Source organism: Myotis lucifugus, unplaced genomic scaffold, assembly GCF_000147115.1.
Source record: "Myotis lucifugus unplaced genomic scaffold, Myoluc2.0 scaffold_16, whole genome shotgun sequence".
In the NCBI taxonomy this organism is placed as follows: Eukaryota; Metazoa; Chordata; class Mammalia; order Chiroptera; family Vespertilionidae; genus Myotis; species Myotis lucifugus.
The window spans coordinates 10256312-10273483 of record NW_005871064.1 but is presented as its reverse complement, the minus strand read 5'-3'; the positions used below and the strand labels follow the sequence as shown (position 1 = coordinate 10273483).

The following is a 17172-nucleotide window of genomic DNA, read 5'->3' as shown; positions in this document are numbered from 1 at the left end:
TGGTTTGTTATCTTCCCCACCAAAGCATCTCTCTGGCTTACTCGCCCGATCCACAAACACTTTCGAGGAGATGACATTACCGAAAGGGAGGAACATGTGCTTGAGATCAGCATCCCCAAACTCCTGGGGCAGATGGTAGATGAACAGGTTACAGCCCTCGGGCCCTGCGGTGAGGGGAGGGGGCGGGGGAGGAGGGATGGCGGGGTGGGGGAAGAGAGAGACAGAGGAGAGGTGAGCGAGTTAGGCAGCGGCAGCAGGGAGGGGTGGGGCGAGGTTAGGAAGGGGGGTCTCATCCAAGATCCAAGAAGAAGGGGGGCTGCTGAGCCCATGGTCTGAGCTCTGTTCACTGGTCTGCCCGTGGGCAAGTCACCGGACCTCTCTGTGCCTCAGTTGCCTTTTCTGCAAAATGGATCTATCACAGGGTGCCTGCCTAGCAACTCTGGGGCTCCAGGGGTGGACGGATGGAGTAAAAGGGGTGAACACAGGCCTGATGGCAGTGGGAACCAAGTGCTGAGGAGAAGCAGAGGTGGGGAGACCTGGGAGGGGCTGCGGGCCTCCCTCCTGCCCAGCCCCTGCTCAGGGGAGGGCGGAGGGGATTGTCCTGGGGCAGGCACGCCAGTGGTGCTGGTGCAGTGGGTGGGAAGCTTCATCTCACCTCCTGCACCCAGGGGTGGGAGCTCAGCCTGGCCTCCTCCCTGGCCTGCAGCCACTCCTTTCCGTCTGCTCCCCAATGGCCCCACCTTCTCAAACTCAGCCCTGGTCTCAAAGGCAGAAATCAAGATTTACCCTGCCTCCTCCGGCGGGCTAGGTGCACAGGAGGGGCTCCACAGCCAGGCTCCATGACTAGCCGTGAGCCTCATTTCGTTACAGTAACAGCCCTGCCACTTCTATAGCTTGTCCTCCCCACTTCACAGATGAGAACACTGAGGCCCAGAGAGGTTAAGTCACCCACCGAAAGTCACACAGCTAGTAGGAGGTGGAGCCAGGATATAGACCCAGGCTATCTGCCTCCAGTCTGTGCTTTCTCCTCTCTCTACCTATCTGTCATAAATCTCAATGCCCCAGAAACTCTGAAGGATTTCTGAAATTTCCAGATAGCTGAAGATTTACTTTTCTCTTTTTAAACGACCCAAATGCTCAATTTTAACTCGTTGAAATGGAAATCTCTCTGATACTTCATCTATTTCCTGCCATCTTAAGCATAGCATGGCACATGTGACTTAACCTGTCAGAGTGTGGTCATTCCAGTGCTTTCCGCCCCACGGAGGACATGCAAAGGACACAGCTGCATCTGTCAGAGTTGTGTACGAGCTGAGGTTCTGATGGGAGCCGGTGGAAACTAACGTGAACTCAAAAGTGAAGGCTGTAAGGCACCGACGTGGGCTGTGTGGCTCTCCCGGCCGGAACCAATGGCCACGGTTCTCTGGGAAGGGCAAGGCCAGACAGCCCAGTCCTGGAGCAAAGAGTCTCTGCCCTTCCCTGCCTTTCCTCTCCCCTCCCACCTTCCGCCTTCCTCCTTCCAAAGACTCCTCTGACCCCCACAGCCGCCCTCTGAGCTGCTGACCTCCTGGGTCCCTGGTTCCCACCCGACTCCCTTCCCTGGACCGCCGTTTCCCAGGCAAACGGCCAGGTTACAGCGTTCAGAACTGTTCAGAACTGGTGCAACTGTGCACCTGGTCCCAGTGCTGGGTCCCCCAAGCTCTGGCGACCCTCTCCTCGCCCGTCCCCTCCCACCATGTGTGTTCGCTGGCTCATGCTGTGTGTCCCTTGATGGTCCCCAGCTAGATGTGAGTCCCCATGGGGCAGGAACCAGCTTGAAGGACTAATCTAAGCCACAGCTCCTCTAGGACCCCCACCCAGATGCTCCCCACACCCGCCCCCTGCCCCGGCTCCCTGAGTCCACACTCCATACTCGGCCGGCCTTCTGAGCCTCTTTCTCCTTCATGTCTAGGAGGTTCTCTCCAGCCAGATGGGGTGCTCTCTAGGGGCAGGTGCATTTGCCGCCTCCTGACCTACCCACCCTCCACCCCCAGTTCCCCAGTACATGCCTTCTCCCCTCCCAGACCCATTCTTCAGGGCTTCCCTCTCCTCTCAATGCTGACACCTGCCTTGAACTTGGGGCCCATGTTCCAAGTTCAAGTTCTGCAAGCTGCTTTATGTGGATGTTATGTTGTCATTAAAAGACAAGGAGCCTTTGAGGGAAGGCCCGTGGATTGCGTTCCATCAGCATGGCGTGTGGCTGAGCCCCACCAGTCCCCTGCCCCTCACCCCTCAACAAGGAGCCTACACACTTTCCTACTCCAGCGGCCCCGAGCTCGCGCTGTATTCCCTCATTCACAGGTTCTAGAGCACCCAGATGGCGTAACCAGCAGGACTTGGAGATCAATCTGGTCCAGCCCAGCCTTCTGCAAAATGGCGAAATGGAGCTCCAGAGACAGAAAGTGCCTACCCCTGACCACACGGCACCCCTGGCAGAGCCGGGGATGGAGCCAACCCTGAGGGGAACCGTGGCCTGTCTGGGGCGCAGACAGCCTCTGGGGATTCAGGCATCTGCTGGCTTTCAGGCTCAACTCAAAGACAAGGACTGGAAGGAAGGTCCGCCCCAGCAACCAGTGTGCCCTGGTACTTCCAGGGCATTGCACAGGGGGAAGCGGCCCTGATGTGAAGAGGCCGTGGCTGGAGGAACACAGCTTTCTTTTCCATCCATGCCTCATGCAACACTGAACACAGCTGCGGTCTGGCTTCCACCCACCCTCAGCCTATCGCCCCCACACCCAGGCTCTTCTCACCCTTTGCAACACCTATGCCTTTGCTCCTGCTGTGCCCCTCCCCCCACCCTCCCGCCAGGCATGCCTGTGTCCCTACCTCTGTGTGCCCCTTCCCCAAGCCTTCCCCGACAACCCCACCCCCAGCGCCGTGGGCCCTCCCCTGTACACAGCGTGGCTCTGTAGGCATCTGGGTTCACATCTCACCCCTCCCATGCCCTGCTCCCCAGTGTCGCTCATCCGGGACACCCTATTCAGGGAGAATGGGGACAGTCGTGGGAGACTCTAGGCCAGAGGAGAGGCTGAAGTGGCGACTGACCACACAGGATCTGATGTAGTGAACAGGGCAAGACGGTGGGGACTAAAGGTGCCCACAGATGGAGGGCCTCAGCCCTTCAGGCTCTAGGCCTGTTTGGGGCCTGTCTGACCAAAGGGGTTTGGACCGCAGACCCACATGTCCTCCCCAGGACTAACTATCCCCAGCTGTGGGACAGTCTGTGGCAAGAGCTCATGCCGGCCGCTGGAGACCAGTTGGACCCCCTGGCCATGTGGGCTACTGGGCAATGGTGGCCTCGCTGGCAGGGTGACCTTTTCATGGGGGTGGGGAGGACAGGACCTTGTTAGTGTTCCTACCCTGTCAAACTGAGCTCGTGCAGGCCATGGGGCCCCGAGGGCGGGCTTGTTTATCCAGCTCCTGTAGGTCTCCAGCTCAGGAACGGGAGGACACTGCGTCTTAATGAGCCCCAGCCTCCCTGGGCACTGGCCTTGCCTGGCCCACCCTGGTCACACCAGGGCCTCTGGAGGTGGCTCTCCAGGATCTCCGTCTCCCCAGAGGCCCGCACTTGGGCCCCTATCCCCATCTGGCTCGCCTGGTCACCCAGAGGGTAAAACTTCTGACAATAGGTTGCCCTCCCCCCACTTCCCCCATGCCAGCTGTGAGCATCCCTACTTCTTCCCTTCCTCTCCACTGGGGGAGGGGGAATTCTTGGGCCCCCAAGTCGTCCAGGGGCCCACCCTCCTAACCTTCCCCTGGGGTTTGCAGAAGCCCACCTCATGCTGCATTGGAGAGCGCCGCGTCTCACAATCCTGCCCTCTTCCCTCACCTCAACCCAGCACACAAACATGGTCATTTTTCCAACAAAATGCCTACCGAAGACCCAGGAGCAGCCTCTTTGGGGGGAGAAGGGGACGGGGAGGGGCCTGGGAGCCCGGCTTGCAGACTCACCTTCTCGCTGTTGCTGGGGGATCATTGGAGGCGGCTGAGGGAAGGCCTGGCTTATCTGACCATAGGCAGCAGGGTAGGCGGCTGCTGGAGGGCCAAAGAGAAGAGGCAAGAGAGCAAGACACGACGACGACAGCGAGACGACAGCGACAGGGAGAGACAGGGTGAGAGGCAAGAAGGAAGAGACATTTCAGTGTTGAGCAGTAAAAGCAGACCAGTCAAAAGTGCACTTCAGTGCAGCCACGTAAGATAAAGCTGGCGCTCAGGAGTAAAGGAGAAGCGCGCAGTGAAGATGAGAAGTGTGTGTGTGCACAGGTGTGTGCGTGTTTGTGTTTGTATGTACACAGGTGTGTGTGCGTGTTCGTGTGTGTGCGTGCTGCCCGGCCCAGGGGTGGGAGTGAGAGAAGCATGACTGACAGCTTGCCTTGGGCTTTCTGTAGTGGCTGGTCCCCTTCCCATTCAGTGGCCCAAGGCCATCTACCCCTCCTTTTTCTACCTCTGGCTGCCTATCCTCCCTGTTTGGTCAGCCTTGCTCACACCAACTCCCACTACCTGGCAGGGGGGCAGTGGGGCACGGAAGGTTGAACTGCTTCCCCTCCAGGGCCTCTCCTTCTCTCAAACCCAGTCATCTAAGCTTCCAGGACCGGCAATTGTGGACTGTGGACTGCGGTGGGCGGCACCCCAGCCCCCACCCTCCCCACCCCATGCTGCTGTGTGGCTTGGTGCTGGATAAACTAGACACACTGGCTTGGCAGCCCCATGGGAAGGAAATCTGGCCTCAAAGATGATAACTGCAAGGTGATAACTGCAAAGATGATAACTTCAGCCCGGCTCACCTGGCCTGAAGTTCTGACCACCCACCTCTCCAAGGGCACCGTGGGAGACTGCCGGAATGCTAGGGGCCTGCCAGAGGGTGGCAGCCTGAAGCAGTGGCCTCTGGGAGTATAGCCCTCCCTCCTTTCACCTCAGCTCCCCACCCCCCCCTCTCTCCACCTCTCCCTCCCCTACAGTGCCCGGCCCAGGCCTAGGTGGGGATGAGCAGGGCTGGGGGAGCAGTGGGCACGCGCGGGTACTAACGACCTGCATATTGCTGCACTCCCGCGTAGGCCTGCTGCAGGGGGTCCGCGGCCGTGGGACTCTGCGCTGCAGGGGAGCCAAGGGGCAGAGGTCAGTGATGCCCCCCAAGCCAGCCCCTCCCCCACCACGCCCATGGAGATGGCACTGTGGCTGCATTGTCCTTCCCAAGCACTGTGGTGTCTGCCCTGGAGCAGGTCACCTGAGTGCCTGCCTTGCTGGGGTTCCCCCTTCTCCAGTCCAGGGCCCTTAGTAGGGTGGAGGTTGCCCCCCTGGCTGGGGGATGCAGCCTGCAGCTGGCCTGGGGTGGGGGGAGACAGATGCTTTATGCAGAAGGCTGGGAAGGGCTGGGAAGAAGATGCCAGAAGCTTGGCCATGAGGGGCTTAGTGGGGACACATGAGGGACCTGGCCCAGGAGAAGGGCTGTGGAAAGTGGGCGAGAGGCTGTCAGGAGGCTGGTCTCATCCTCACTGTCCTTAGCAGAAGTCGGGGGCAGAACCCAGCTGGCGAAAGAAAAGCACAGGGGGCCTCACCCTGCCACTCTGTCCTCCTGGGCCACCCATGGCTGCTCAGGCAGAAGGACCCTCTCCTGTAGTCTAGGGAGTTGGCACAAGGCACGAGGCTTCCATCCCCAGGCCGTGGCTAAGACACCCTGGGCAGGACTGGCCACACAGATGAGGCCTGCCTGTGGGCTGGGAGAGGAGTGGTGCCCACAGACACTGAGGAACCAGCAGGCCAAGGACCTTCCTCCAGCCCGAATTTGTGACTCTTGGATGTCTACTGCCCGGTGCGAGAAGAGGGCCCTCATGCTGACACTTGGGCAAGAACTGAGGGCAGCCGGGCTGCGGAAGGCTTTGTCCACTTCTGTTGCCTCTGCTGGGTCTTAGAGGCTGTGGGGCCAAGCCTAGTGCAGGGCCAACAGTGGGCACTGCCTTTGGTGGCGATGGCTAGTGGGAGTAGGCTGGCCTCAGAGGCCTGGAGAGGTGGGTGGGGACAGATCTAGCCGCAGTAAATTCAGAGAAAACTGGGTAACACAGGGAGGCAGAAAGAAAACCATCGGGACTTACCTGCCTGGTGACCTTGGTCGCCAAGCTAACTGGCAGTGCCAGACTTAGGGGCCTTGTAGACCAGGAAGAATTCCCCACTTCCTTCCCGGGCTCCTGTTTCTGAGCCTCAGTAACATCCCACTCCAACAATAGCACCTGGACCTCAGGGCAGCCAGGGAAATCATGGGGCAGAGATGCTTAAAGACTGCGGGCTGCAGCAGGGGAGCTGGGCCAGGGCTGCTCAGAGGGGTGGCTGAAGTCGGATCCTAGCCCTGTCCCTCTCTTCCCCCCACTCGTGGGGCCTGGAGTCAGGAGCTGCCAGTGCTGAGGTGGTAGTGGTGATAGGTGCTTGGGGGTGTCCTCTCCTCCCTGCTGCTCCCTCTCCCTGACTCTGCCTCAGTTCTCTGGAGGGAAACCCACCTCAGCTCTTGGTCTCCCTAGCCGCTCAACCACATCCTGCCTTTATGCAAATTAAAGAAAGAGTTGTCTCTATCTCTGGCACATAGTGTGGTGCCCTGTGTAACATAAAACCTGCACAACTCACTTGACAGCCACGCGCCCCCCCGCCCCCCGCCCCCCTCACACACGCACACCCTCACACACGCACAGCGCTAGGTTCATAGCAACTGCTCAGCATATACTGCGACATAGGAAAGAAGGAATCGTACTTAACATTTATAGAGACAGCCCTGCAGGGGTGTTATGTGGCAGTAAAGGCCACACTATGTGCTTTCAACATGATCTCGATGAGGAGAGGGGAGAGCGGGGAAGCTACCTGGGGCTAGGAAGTGGAGGAAGGCATTTCTGAGACCCTCTCTACTTCTCTGCTTAATGACCTCATTAGTAACTGCCAAAGAGTGAACATTTTGAAGGATCTCGTTCATTACAGCGGCTCCAAACTCCGCATTTAAAGATGGTAAATTAATTTTTTTAATGTACTACTTTTCTCCTTTCCTTCCCTCCACCCCTCCCTCCTGCTCCGGCAGGGAATTGTTTATGGGATATGGCAGATTGTTACAAATGGGGGAGAGAAACAGTTCCAAAGTCCACGAGGGAAATAGCTCACAGATGCTGGTGGGGGTGGGGAAAGAACAGGTTTGTCAAAATCCAGAGCTCCAGATGGGCTTGTGGGCACGGAGGCGGGGGAATGAAACCACCCAGATGTGCGGGGACTGTATCTCCCAGCCCATGAGCCTGAGGCAGGCGGAGCCCAGGAACCTGAGATTGGTGGGCCCACTCCCACCTCCAGCTGCCCAGCCCCTGCCCTGCCTCCCTTGCCAGCCTGGACTCTTCATCCTGAAACAACTCCAGACCCAGGGCCCTGCCGCTTCTCTCTCTAGGCTTCTCCGGCCTCCTCTCTGTGCACTGAGAGGTGAGTTGAGGGGCAAACACTAAGACAAGACAAGCACAACTCCAAGTTCAAAGTCAGCACATTCTCCTCTGGTTTTCTCTAGCACAGGGACCTTGCCTTCTGCCGCTGCTGGAACTTTTATATTCTCTGGAGGTCTGGGCCTCACTCCTGAAATCATTAGCAGACACTGAAATCACAACCTCCAGGCTTCTGTGGTTTTACAAAGCCACACAGTGGATTCTGATGGACAACCAGAGTGGGCAGCGTTACTCTGCCGCCCACGGCTGACCCACCTCAAGCTGACCTCCTCTGCCCTGGTTGGGCCAACCTCACCATCCCTGGCCCACCAGGCAGGCCCCTCCTCCCGCTGGGCCTCCAGGACAGACGCTCCCTAGGATGTGCCCCTGGTTTGTCCATCCTTTCCTCTCCAATTCCTACCCATTGTCAACGTCCGTCTGAGCCTCCTGTAAGGCAACTCTGCTGGGCTTCTTCAGCCTATAGAACCCTCCCTTCCTTTGAAATATTTAGCACCTCACAATGGAAACATTCACTCTTGATCAGACTCCATTCTGCTTATTCTTTCAACATTCTGTCAATGTATATTGTGTTCCTGACTGGACTTTGACCTCCCAGGGGAGAGGCCCCCATCCTGCCCGCCTTCTGGGGGTCCCCTTCCATCCAGCACAGACTGGGCACTTACTTGTACTCATGGGGACTCTGCAACTTTGTCATCTGCCCTCTAGGAAGGAGGACAGCACTCCCCGCATCTCTGAGACATTGTCCCTTGCTAGTCTACCGTAGGGCTTCGGGCTCAGCTCTCCTGCTCTATCCATCCTCAAGGCCAGAGATGGGAGCTGCTTAAGTCAACTGGACAGTCCCACCATGAAAGAGCTGCTAAGTTTGAGAGGAACAGAGTTAATCAGGCCCTGGCCTCCCGGATCTTGTGTGTCAGAATTAATCAAAGCAGGACCAGGGAGCTGTCCAAGGTCCTGACCCTCTGTGTGATGTGCTGATAGGGGTTGTGTGTACTCCAGTATGTACCGGACAGAATGTCAATCTATGTATTTTCCCCTTCCTTCCCCAAAGAGCCTTTTCCTACTTAACACTAAGTATACTTATTATTTTAGCTTCTGTCCCATGACTTCTTATAGGTCAAATTCACTCTCAATTAATTTGCAGTTACTAGCCTCTGGTTGTACAATTACTACATCGCTTCTCTTTTCTCCCTGCAGGAGCCCCAGGAATGCATTCTTTCTCACCTACCAGACAGACACCTCCCCAAGGACGGGAACTTGATATCTCCCACCAGAGGTTCCCTGATCTCCCTGATCACATTTGGGGTTCCACCAAGGAATGGACGGAGGGCAGGAGCCACACATTCCCGGTTGTAACAGCAAGGGCAGCGGCAGAATGGATGAGGGGTGTGCTGCACGGGTAAGGAAGGGCTGCCAGATGTGCTTACCTGGGTAGGGGTGGATGCCATTGGCAAACACAGCTTCTGCAGCAGGTTGCCCATTGGCCTGTGGGGGGAGGCCAGTGAAGCCGTTCACCCCAATGGGGGACGGGATGCTAGGCACGGCTGGTGCAGTGATGCCCGGAGGGGTGCTGCCACCTGGTTTCAGAGATGGGGAAGGGTGGAGGAGGAGGGGAGGCAAGAAGAACAAAGGTGAGAAAAGGCCAACCCATGGAGCTCCACCTCCTGGCTCCAAGGGCCTGGGTGTACACTTGGAATTCACACACCGACTCAATCACATCTTGGATCACCTCCATGCATGGAGTGGTTCCACTCACCCCATCTGTATCCACCCTTCAAGGCAGAGTCCAGATCCCACCTACCCCATGAAGACTTCCCTGACCACTGACCACTCAACCTTGGAACTACAGTACATAGACTATTCTCAATGCCTTTGAATTTGACCACACTTGGTCTTCCTTTAGTTCTTTCCAGTGGTTCTTGCTCACCCCAGCTAAGTCAGGATGAGCTTGTCCCTGTTTAGCCATCAACGGGCTTCTAAGTCGCTGGCTCTGCTCTCTTCCCTGGATCACGGAGGGGCTGATCTGCCTCCCCAGGAAGAAGTTTTGCTACGTGGGTGGAGGAGGTCTTAATTCTGGAGCTCCCCTGCAATGAGGGAGAGAGGACTTTGCAGAGTCCAGACTCAGCCCTATTCATACACAGTAGACACCTTGGCCGCCTCCTGTTGAGATTATGGTTATGCTCACAGTGGTGAGAGTAAAGTTAGGGTCAGATGACAATACACTGTGTCCTCTCTATGCCAGGTGGGTGGAACTCAAGGGGTGGCTGGCTTGGTGATTGTACTAAGGCCTCAAAGCTGGGAAGGGCCTTTCCCTTCATGTAGAAAGCAGGATCTCTCTGTGGACTAGGACATGAGGCTGGCCTGGGTCCAGGAGTATCCCTAAACTGGGGATCAGAGCTATGAGGTAGTACTCAAGTTGGGCCTAGAGACGGCACAGTCTTTTATGGACTTTATCTGGGAAAGGAATCGCTTGGGGGTGTAAGGAAGGCTGTTGCTATGAGCTGGGTGTGGAGAGCGAGGAAGCTTGGTGAATGAAAGCCCAGGCTATTGGGCCAGCCCTTGGACTAGACAAGGTTTTCTCAACGTTGACACTATTGACATTTGTGGTCAGACATTTCCTTGTCATGGGGGCTGTCTTGTGCATTGTTGGATGTTTAGCAGCAACCCTGGCTTCTACCTACTACATCAGAGTTCACTCCCCTCCCCAAGTTGTAACAACCAATAGGGTCTCAGGACATTGCCAGATATCCTTGGGGTGGGGAGAGAGTAGGCATGAAATTATTGCCCCAGTTGAGAATCACTGAACTGGATACTAACCAGGATCCAATTAAAAACAGACTTTGTGAGCAGGGCTGTTTCCCACCCCCCTGTCCTTTGGTAACTCTGTGGTTCTCTCTTGCGTGTTGTGTAGTTCTCTTGGAAAAAGCCAGTGAGTCTATGTTGGGTTAAAGGGACATTTAAAAATCAGCTCCTTCTATGCTTGGGCGAGGGACCAAACAAGGCCACAGAAGGGGCAGGGCTCTTCTCCCCTCAGAACTCAAGGGGAGATGGGTTCATGTCAATTTCTTTCCAAAACAACATGAGTGAAATTCCCACCCCCCTGAAACCATAACAGGACTTTATGGGGCCCACATCCCACCTTCCCTTGGTTCCCCTGAGATTAGAACATTTTGAGACAAACTGCTGGTAGATGAGGCCTGCATGGGGACCGATGCCATGTGCTATTTGCCACAAGGTGGTCCAATGTAGCCGAAAATGGCCAAACAAAAGGTCTGGACCTGGGTTCAGCTGTGTCCTGTGTTGGTACCTGCTGGCTCACCTGAGGTTGGGGTCATGGGTGCGGCTGCCAAGCCGTTCATGTTGAGGGCCGCCATCTGCTGCATCTGGGCGGCGGCGAAGGCAGCCATGGGGTTCAGGTAGCCGCCCTGCGCGACTGATGCCATTAGTGCTGCTTGCTGCTGCATCAGCTGGGGCAGAAGGAGTGGAAAAAATATCATGCGCTTCCAGGGGGGGCAACCCTCCCACCAGGGGGCTCAGCTCCTGGACACCAGCCTCCTAGGCCCTGAACCCCAGGGAGCTCAGACACAGCTCCCCACCCCCCAGAGAACCCCGATGTCTCCCCCATTGCTGCCCTAGCTCTCAAAGGCTATTAGAAACCACCCCCAAAGAGCTAACTGTTCCAAAGTCTTCATGGGGCCCATATCCCGCCTTCCCTGATTCCCCTGAGATTAGAACATTTTTGAGACAAACTGCCAGCGGATGAGGCCTGCATGGGCACCGATGCCATGGGAGTGGATGGCACCAGTGGGGGTTGTGGCTACAAATCTGGGAGGCAGCTTAGGGGAGAAGCTGGCCAAGAAGGCCCCAAGGTGGAAGGACGCAGTTGGCGAGCCAGGGGCCGGGGGGGAGAAGAGGGGGACTGCAGCAGAAGCATTGGTGTGATGGGCTCTGAGGAGCCACACAGGACCCCTGCCAGGAGCGACCAGAGGCCCAGCACACCCTTCCATGAATGGGGGCAGGGGTGGGTGGTGACACCCAAACACCTCAACCTCTCTCCCCACTTCCATTGGTGCTTCCTAGAGCTTGACTGGCAGGGGAGCGTTCAGGATAACCCACCTTGCTGCCCTGCCTAGAAGCCGCCTCTCCAGCTCCTCCCCTTAAGAACCAGGGCAGCAAACCACCACTCCTGGCAGCCACCCTGGACTGAACCACACTTCCCTCAGCCCTCTCTGGCTTCTACCCCCGGGTTCATTCCCGACCACTCCTCACTCCCCAGGGCGGGGGCAGTGTTTTCTAGGCCAGAAACACAGGGCTCCCCTGGCAAAGAGAGGTGTCCCTGCTCTGGGGTTCTGAGCAGAGTTAGCCGAGAACCCCTGCCCATACACCCCCACCCCCGTCTGCGCCCCCACTTACTGCCTGTGCGTAGGCGCCGTAGGCCCCGAACGGGATGGCCATGGGGTTGAACATGCCCATCTGGCCAGCCATCTGCTGCATTCGCCGCATCGTGCGCTCCTTGTCAGTGTCGGCGAACTTGACCACCAGACTGGACGAGGCTCCCTGTAGCCGGGACTGCGCGTGAGGCCCACCTGCCCTAGCTGCCTCCGCTCCCAGCTGTCCAGCTGTCCGTGCCCCTGACCTAGGCCCTCCCTCTCCGCTGGGGAGGCGCTTCTGGGGGCTGCGGGACGGCGCTCGCCCAGGGGTCTGGGGTCTTAATTGGACTGTCGGCCAGTTCCTTAGGTGTCTGGCCTCAGTGTCCCTGTCTGAGATATGGGATAGTGGTAATGCCTTCCAGTCTCATGCGGAGGCAGTGAGCAGCGCGGCCAGGGTTTTGCATGGTAGGGACCGTGTAAGGGTGGGTAGGGCCCTGCGGGCGCTCTGGGATGGGCAGGGGTGTCACCTGGCCGCTGCCCGCGTTCCAGCCCCACCCAGGGGTGGCCGAACTCACCGGCATGGTCTGGCTGCCATGCAGCGCGTTGATGGCGGCTTGCGCCTCGGCGTGGGAAGAGTACTTCACAAAGGCGCACCCTGGGGGGACAGGCGGGGCTGAGCCAGGGCCCAGGGCCCAGAGGGAGGCCAGGGCGAGGGCGGAGGGGCAGTAGGAGAGAGAAAGACCGAGAGGAAAGGGGAGCCACCGAGAAGCAGAGACAGAGAAAGACCTCGTTCCACCGCCCCGTCCCTTCCAAGCAGCCCTCGCTGGCCAGCCGACCCTGGCCAGCTCCGGCTCTGAATGCAGCCGTCAGGGCGGGTCCCGCGGCGACCCGCCCCGCCCATGCCCCAGCCCGCCCGCCCGGCTCACCCTTGCTGTTGCCGTCGGGCCCGCGCAGGATGGTGCACTCTTCGATGTTGCCGAAGGCCTCGAAGAGGCGGCGCACGTCGTCCTCAGACTGCTGCTTGTTGAGCATGCCCACAAAGAGTTTTCTATCTTCTGGAACAAAATTAGGAGATGCTTACCGGGGCCCGGGGGGCCGGGCGACGCGGGGGAGAGCCGGGGGTAGGGGTGGGGGTGGGGGAACCCGGCACGGCGGGAGGAGAAGGGTTTCCGGGGAGGGAGAAGCTGGGCAAAGCGAGGCGGGGCTCAGACCCCAGGGGCAGGAGGGTAGCAGGGAGAGGGCGTGGTTGGGGGTGGGGCTTAGCTAGTGGGGCAGGGACGACGCGGGTAGGGGCTAGAGGTAGAGGGAGGGCCAAGCCAGCGGAAAAGGTTGGGTGAAGGGGGAGCTGGATTGCAGCGACTCTGCCCACTCCTGTCGCACAACGAGGGAGCAAGGCCATGGGCCTGGCCACTCACCTAGGCACAGGGGTCATTCATGCAGTCCTGAGGTCCCTTCTTCCCTCGTCCCAGACACACTCTCTTCCTCATCTACCTTCACTCACAGCTGCCAAAATTAACTCACAACAAGCAAGTCTGCCACAGGGCCTTTGCATATGCTGGTCCCTCTGCCTGGGGTGCCCTCCGTATCACAAGGCTGATTCCTTCTCTTCTTCTAGGTCTCAGTTTAACTATTGTTTCCTCATCAAGGCCCCTCCTTCCACCTATTGTTTCCTCATCAAGGCCCCTCCTTCCACCTCTCCTTTATTCTCTGTCTCAGCCCCTCAACTCTCATGGCCTGATTTTTGAAAGATAATTATTTCATGCTTTGCCTGTGTAGTTGGTTTCTGTCTAGCTCCCTGCCAGTGCCCCCCCGCCCCCTCACCCCCCCTATGTTCCCTGGGGAAGAGACTGGGCCTCTCCTGGAGCATCAGCACCTGGCACATAGTAGGCCCTGGGGATAGAGTCCTGGAATGAGTGAATGCTCTATGCCATTCCATGGGACATGTCTCCTTTCTATCTCACATGTTTTCACCTCCTTGGTTCAGGCCTTCCTATTTGTTCTTGCTGCAAAATTCAGCCCTGGGCACTTTTGGAGAGCCTGAAGACTGGGTTCCCCCAGCAGCTTCCCCACACTTGTGTTGAGTACCAAGTGGTTTGTTGACACAATTCAGCTCTGTGTTTAGGCTGACAGATCGCCACGACTTCAAAAAGATTTCCCACCCTGCACGTTCTTATTTCAACATGACGTCACACCTCCCACTGAGAGGCTGGGGTCCATGTCCCCTTCCCTTGAATCTGGGTGGGGCTTGTGACTGCTCTCACCCACCATGAACAGCAGAAGTGATGCCCGCTGACTTCCAAGGCTACGTCATAAAAGGGATCAGTTTCCACTCAGATCTCTCTTTGGGGGACGCTTGCCCTGTAGCAGCCAGACACCACGCTGTGACAAACACCCCAGGGGCCCACACGGTGGGTGCACACAGAAAGGAACCGAGGCCCCAGCTGACAGCCAACACCAACCACCAGACTTTGAAGTGAGTGAGTCCCCGGATGACTCCTGGCCCAGCCTTTGAGTTTTCCAGCAGAGGCCCAGACATCCTAGAGCAGAGACAGGCCTTCCATGCTGTGCCCCGTCTGAGTTCCTGACCCACCGAATCCGAGAGCATAATAAACGGTTGTATCATACCCCTCACTCTGGGCTACATTGTTATGCAGCCTCAGTAGCTGGAACAGGGGCCCTGTGGCGGCAGCACTCAGCAGGCACTCACTAGATGTCTGCAGACGGTTGAGTGACTGGCACACAAGGGCACAGGCAGCTAAGGCTACAGAAATGCATCCCTCACCCCCAAAGCTGCAATGGGTCATGTGTTGATGGTTTTCTTGGAAGGCGGGGGCACTCTGGGACCATGTCCCTCTGTATCCAGGGCAGTGGGTACCTCCTGCCCGAGAGAGCCCCCTCACCCACAGCCAGGAGAGTTCACATAGAGCTGAGGGCTGTCCTGGTGACTGGAGCGAAGCAAGAAACCTCCGGGCCCCAGCTCTCCTTCACAAGCCACCCCAGACTCCTCCTCTTCAGGAAGCCCTAACTGCTGCCCTGCTGGTCCGCCTCACCCAGAGCACCCAGCACTGGGCATGTCATCATGATGAGGTGGCCCTGGGTTCCAACTCCTTCCACACCCTGCAGGCATCAGTTCCTTTACTAGTTCTGGGTTAGGGCGCACTAGCCTGGACCTCCACCACGGGTGGGCTTTAGCCAAAGCTGGGGGCCTGGAGGCCCCACCCTGCCCACTGTCCCAGCCTGCCGACTTAACCAGGCTTATGGGCCTTGGCAGGGCTGGGCATGCCCCTGTCTTATCTCCAGGGCTCACCAACTCCAGCTCTGGGCTGGGGGGCAAAGACTGGGAAACCAAGAGAAAGGGAAAGAGACAGTAAAAAAGGGGTGAGGCTGAGGAGGGATGGCAGGAGATGGGGTTAGGAGCAGAGAGGGAGGGAAGATGGTGAAGATAGACAGAGTGAAAGGAATCAGAAATAGACAGAGAGCAGGGAGGAGAGACCTGCAGGAGGAGAGGGTGGGGCAGAGGAGAGGAGGTGGGAGGCTCATGTCTAACTCCCAGAAGAGCAGCACTTGACCTGAGGTGAGCTGGGAGCTTTTAAAGCCTCTCTTGGAGTAACTGAAACTCCTTTCCAGACCCAGGCAGTGCACCCCATCCCACTGCCAAAGCCTTCTAAAGGTTCCCCATTAACAGGATTTTCAGAAAGACAAAGAAGTGAAAACCACCCGCTGCTAATACCAGGCCATTCTGCTTAGAAATTCCCTGGGAAGGAAAAAGGGAGTGAAGAGAAGGCCCTCCTAGCCTGTGCCTGATTTAAATGTGGGACCACACCTCCCTGCCTTCTCTCCTGGTGTCTGAATATATTCCTTTATTATCATTATGACAGCTTTCTGATTGCATTAAAATTCATCCACACGTGCCTTTCTATCAGCCACTTCCCTTTTCCCAGGGTTTGATTTTTTGTTTGTTTGTTTTTTTGCTATTTCCTTCTCCCCTCCTGTGAAATCTCCCTTCACTGCGCAGTTAGCAGTTCTAGGCCTGGGTCCTTCCTTCTTGAAATCTTTCCAACATGAAGGGGGCCAGGCTGTCCTCTTCCTGGCTGGCTGGGTTTCCCCAGGGAAGCTGCAACCTCCTGACCTTCCGGAAGGCTGTGGAAACCAAAGGACCCTGGCTGCAGACTCCCTTCCTCCAGGGGTGCTTAAGTGACCCCACCCAGTGCAAACGCTGTTTGTTTCTAGGACCTGAGAACGAGGTCATGTTGTGCCCTCTGCAATTTCCAATTGGCTTCTGTCACTGGGTGAGTGAATCCAAGCCTTGTCTTTCAGACCAGGGGCTGGAAGGATTCTGAGTCCAAGGGCAGATCTCCTCCTTCTGGCCCAGGCCCTGGCTTGGACCCCAGCAACCCCTCATCCCAGCTGTCAGCTGCTCCCTTTAGGTCAATAAAGCTGGAATAACGAGGCCTCCTCATGGGTGAATGCACCAGGAGGTGCTGCAGGAGAGCCTGGCCAGCAGCAATGACTGTGGTGACAATCATCACTTGGGGCTCTCTATCTAGGAGGAGGAGGAAATGGAGGCCCCTTTTTTGCCCTGCCCTGCCTTGAGGAGACAGAGGTCATAGAGGGGAGAGGTCAGAGGCTCCACATTGGGGCTAGCACTTGAAGTAACAGGTCGGACCAGACTCCGGCTGTGGCTGACCAGCTGAGATGGACAACTTCTCCAAATCCTCCCACCCGCTGTGCCCTCCTCTCCCTTTGGGCACGTTCCCAAGGGGCTGTCCCCAAGCTGTGCCTTCAGATGACCAATGGCACCATTTGGCTGGTGTCTCGGATCTGATACCAAACTAGTGAGAACCTCAGAGAATGGCTCAGTTTCCTCAGCCAGTTCCTACCTCCTCCCACAGGACACAGACCCCCTCCTTCTGGGACAGGCTGAGTAGTCTCTGACCGCAGCCCACCTGCCTGAGAGATCAGGGTCCCGGGGTCATGGTGAGGCTGTGGGGTTCTCACTCTCCTCTGTGAGCCCTCAGCCTGAGCCTGTTGCTGGGTATGAGGAGTGTCACTGCTCCTCTGAGCTGTCCAGGTAGGTGCCGCTGGAACCAAGCCATGCAGGCCACCTCGAAGGGAGGTGAGGCCAGGAGAGATCTCAGAGCCAGGCTGGAAGTGGGTTGAAGATGCCCCTGGGTGGGAGATCGCTGAGACTGCGTGGGACTCAGACACATGGTGAGCAAGTGGAGGCGGGGTTACAGCTCTGCATCGTCCTCTCAGCAGAGGCCAGCTGAGGGCAGGGGGCTGCGTTATGCTCACTTGCTGACCCTTTG

The 17172-nt window shown here is 57.5% G+C and overlaps 1 protein-coding gene across 1 annotated transcript in view; it reads right to left on the bottom strand.

Annotated features, from left to right (window-relative positions):
* Positions 1–17172, bottom strand: part of CELF4 (CUGBP Elav-like family member 4) — a 271691-nt gene that overhangs the window by 12791 nt on the left and 241728 nt on the right. Inside the window, exons 5-12 of the mRNA XM_023750872.1 lie at positions 12790–12918; positions 12439–12518; positions 11907–12050; positions 10813–10960; positions 8921–9070; positions 5068–5130; positions 3991–4074; positions 81–164 (exon numbers count right to left, since the gene is read on the bottom strand). Coding sequence (XP_023606640.1) covers positions 81–164; positions 3991–4074; positions 5068–5130; positions 8921–9070; positions 10813–10960; positions 11907–12050; positions 12439–12518; positions 12790–12918 — 882 coding nt within the window. The remainder of the gene's footprint in view (positions 1–80; positions 165–3990; positions 4075–5067; positions 5131–8920; positions 9071–10812; positions 10961–11906; positions 12051–12438; positions 12519–12789; positions 12919–17172) is intronic.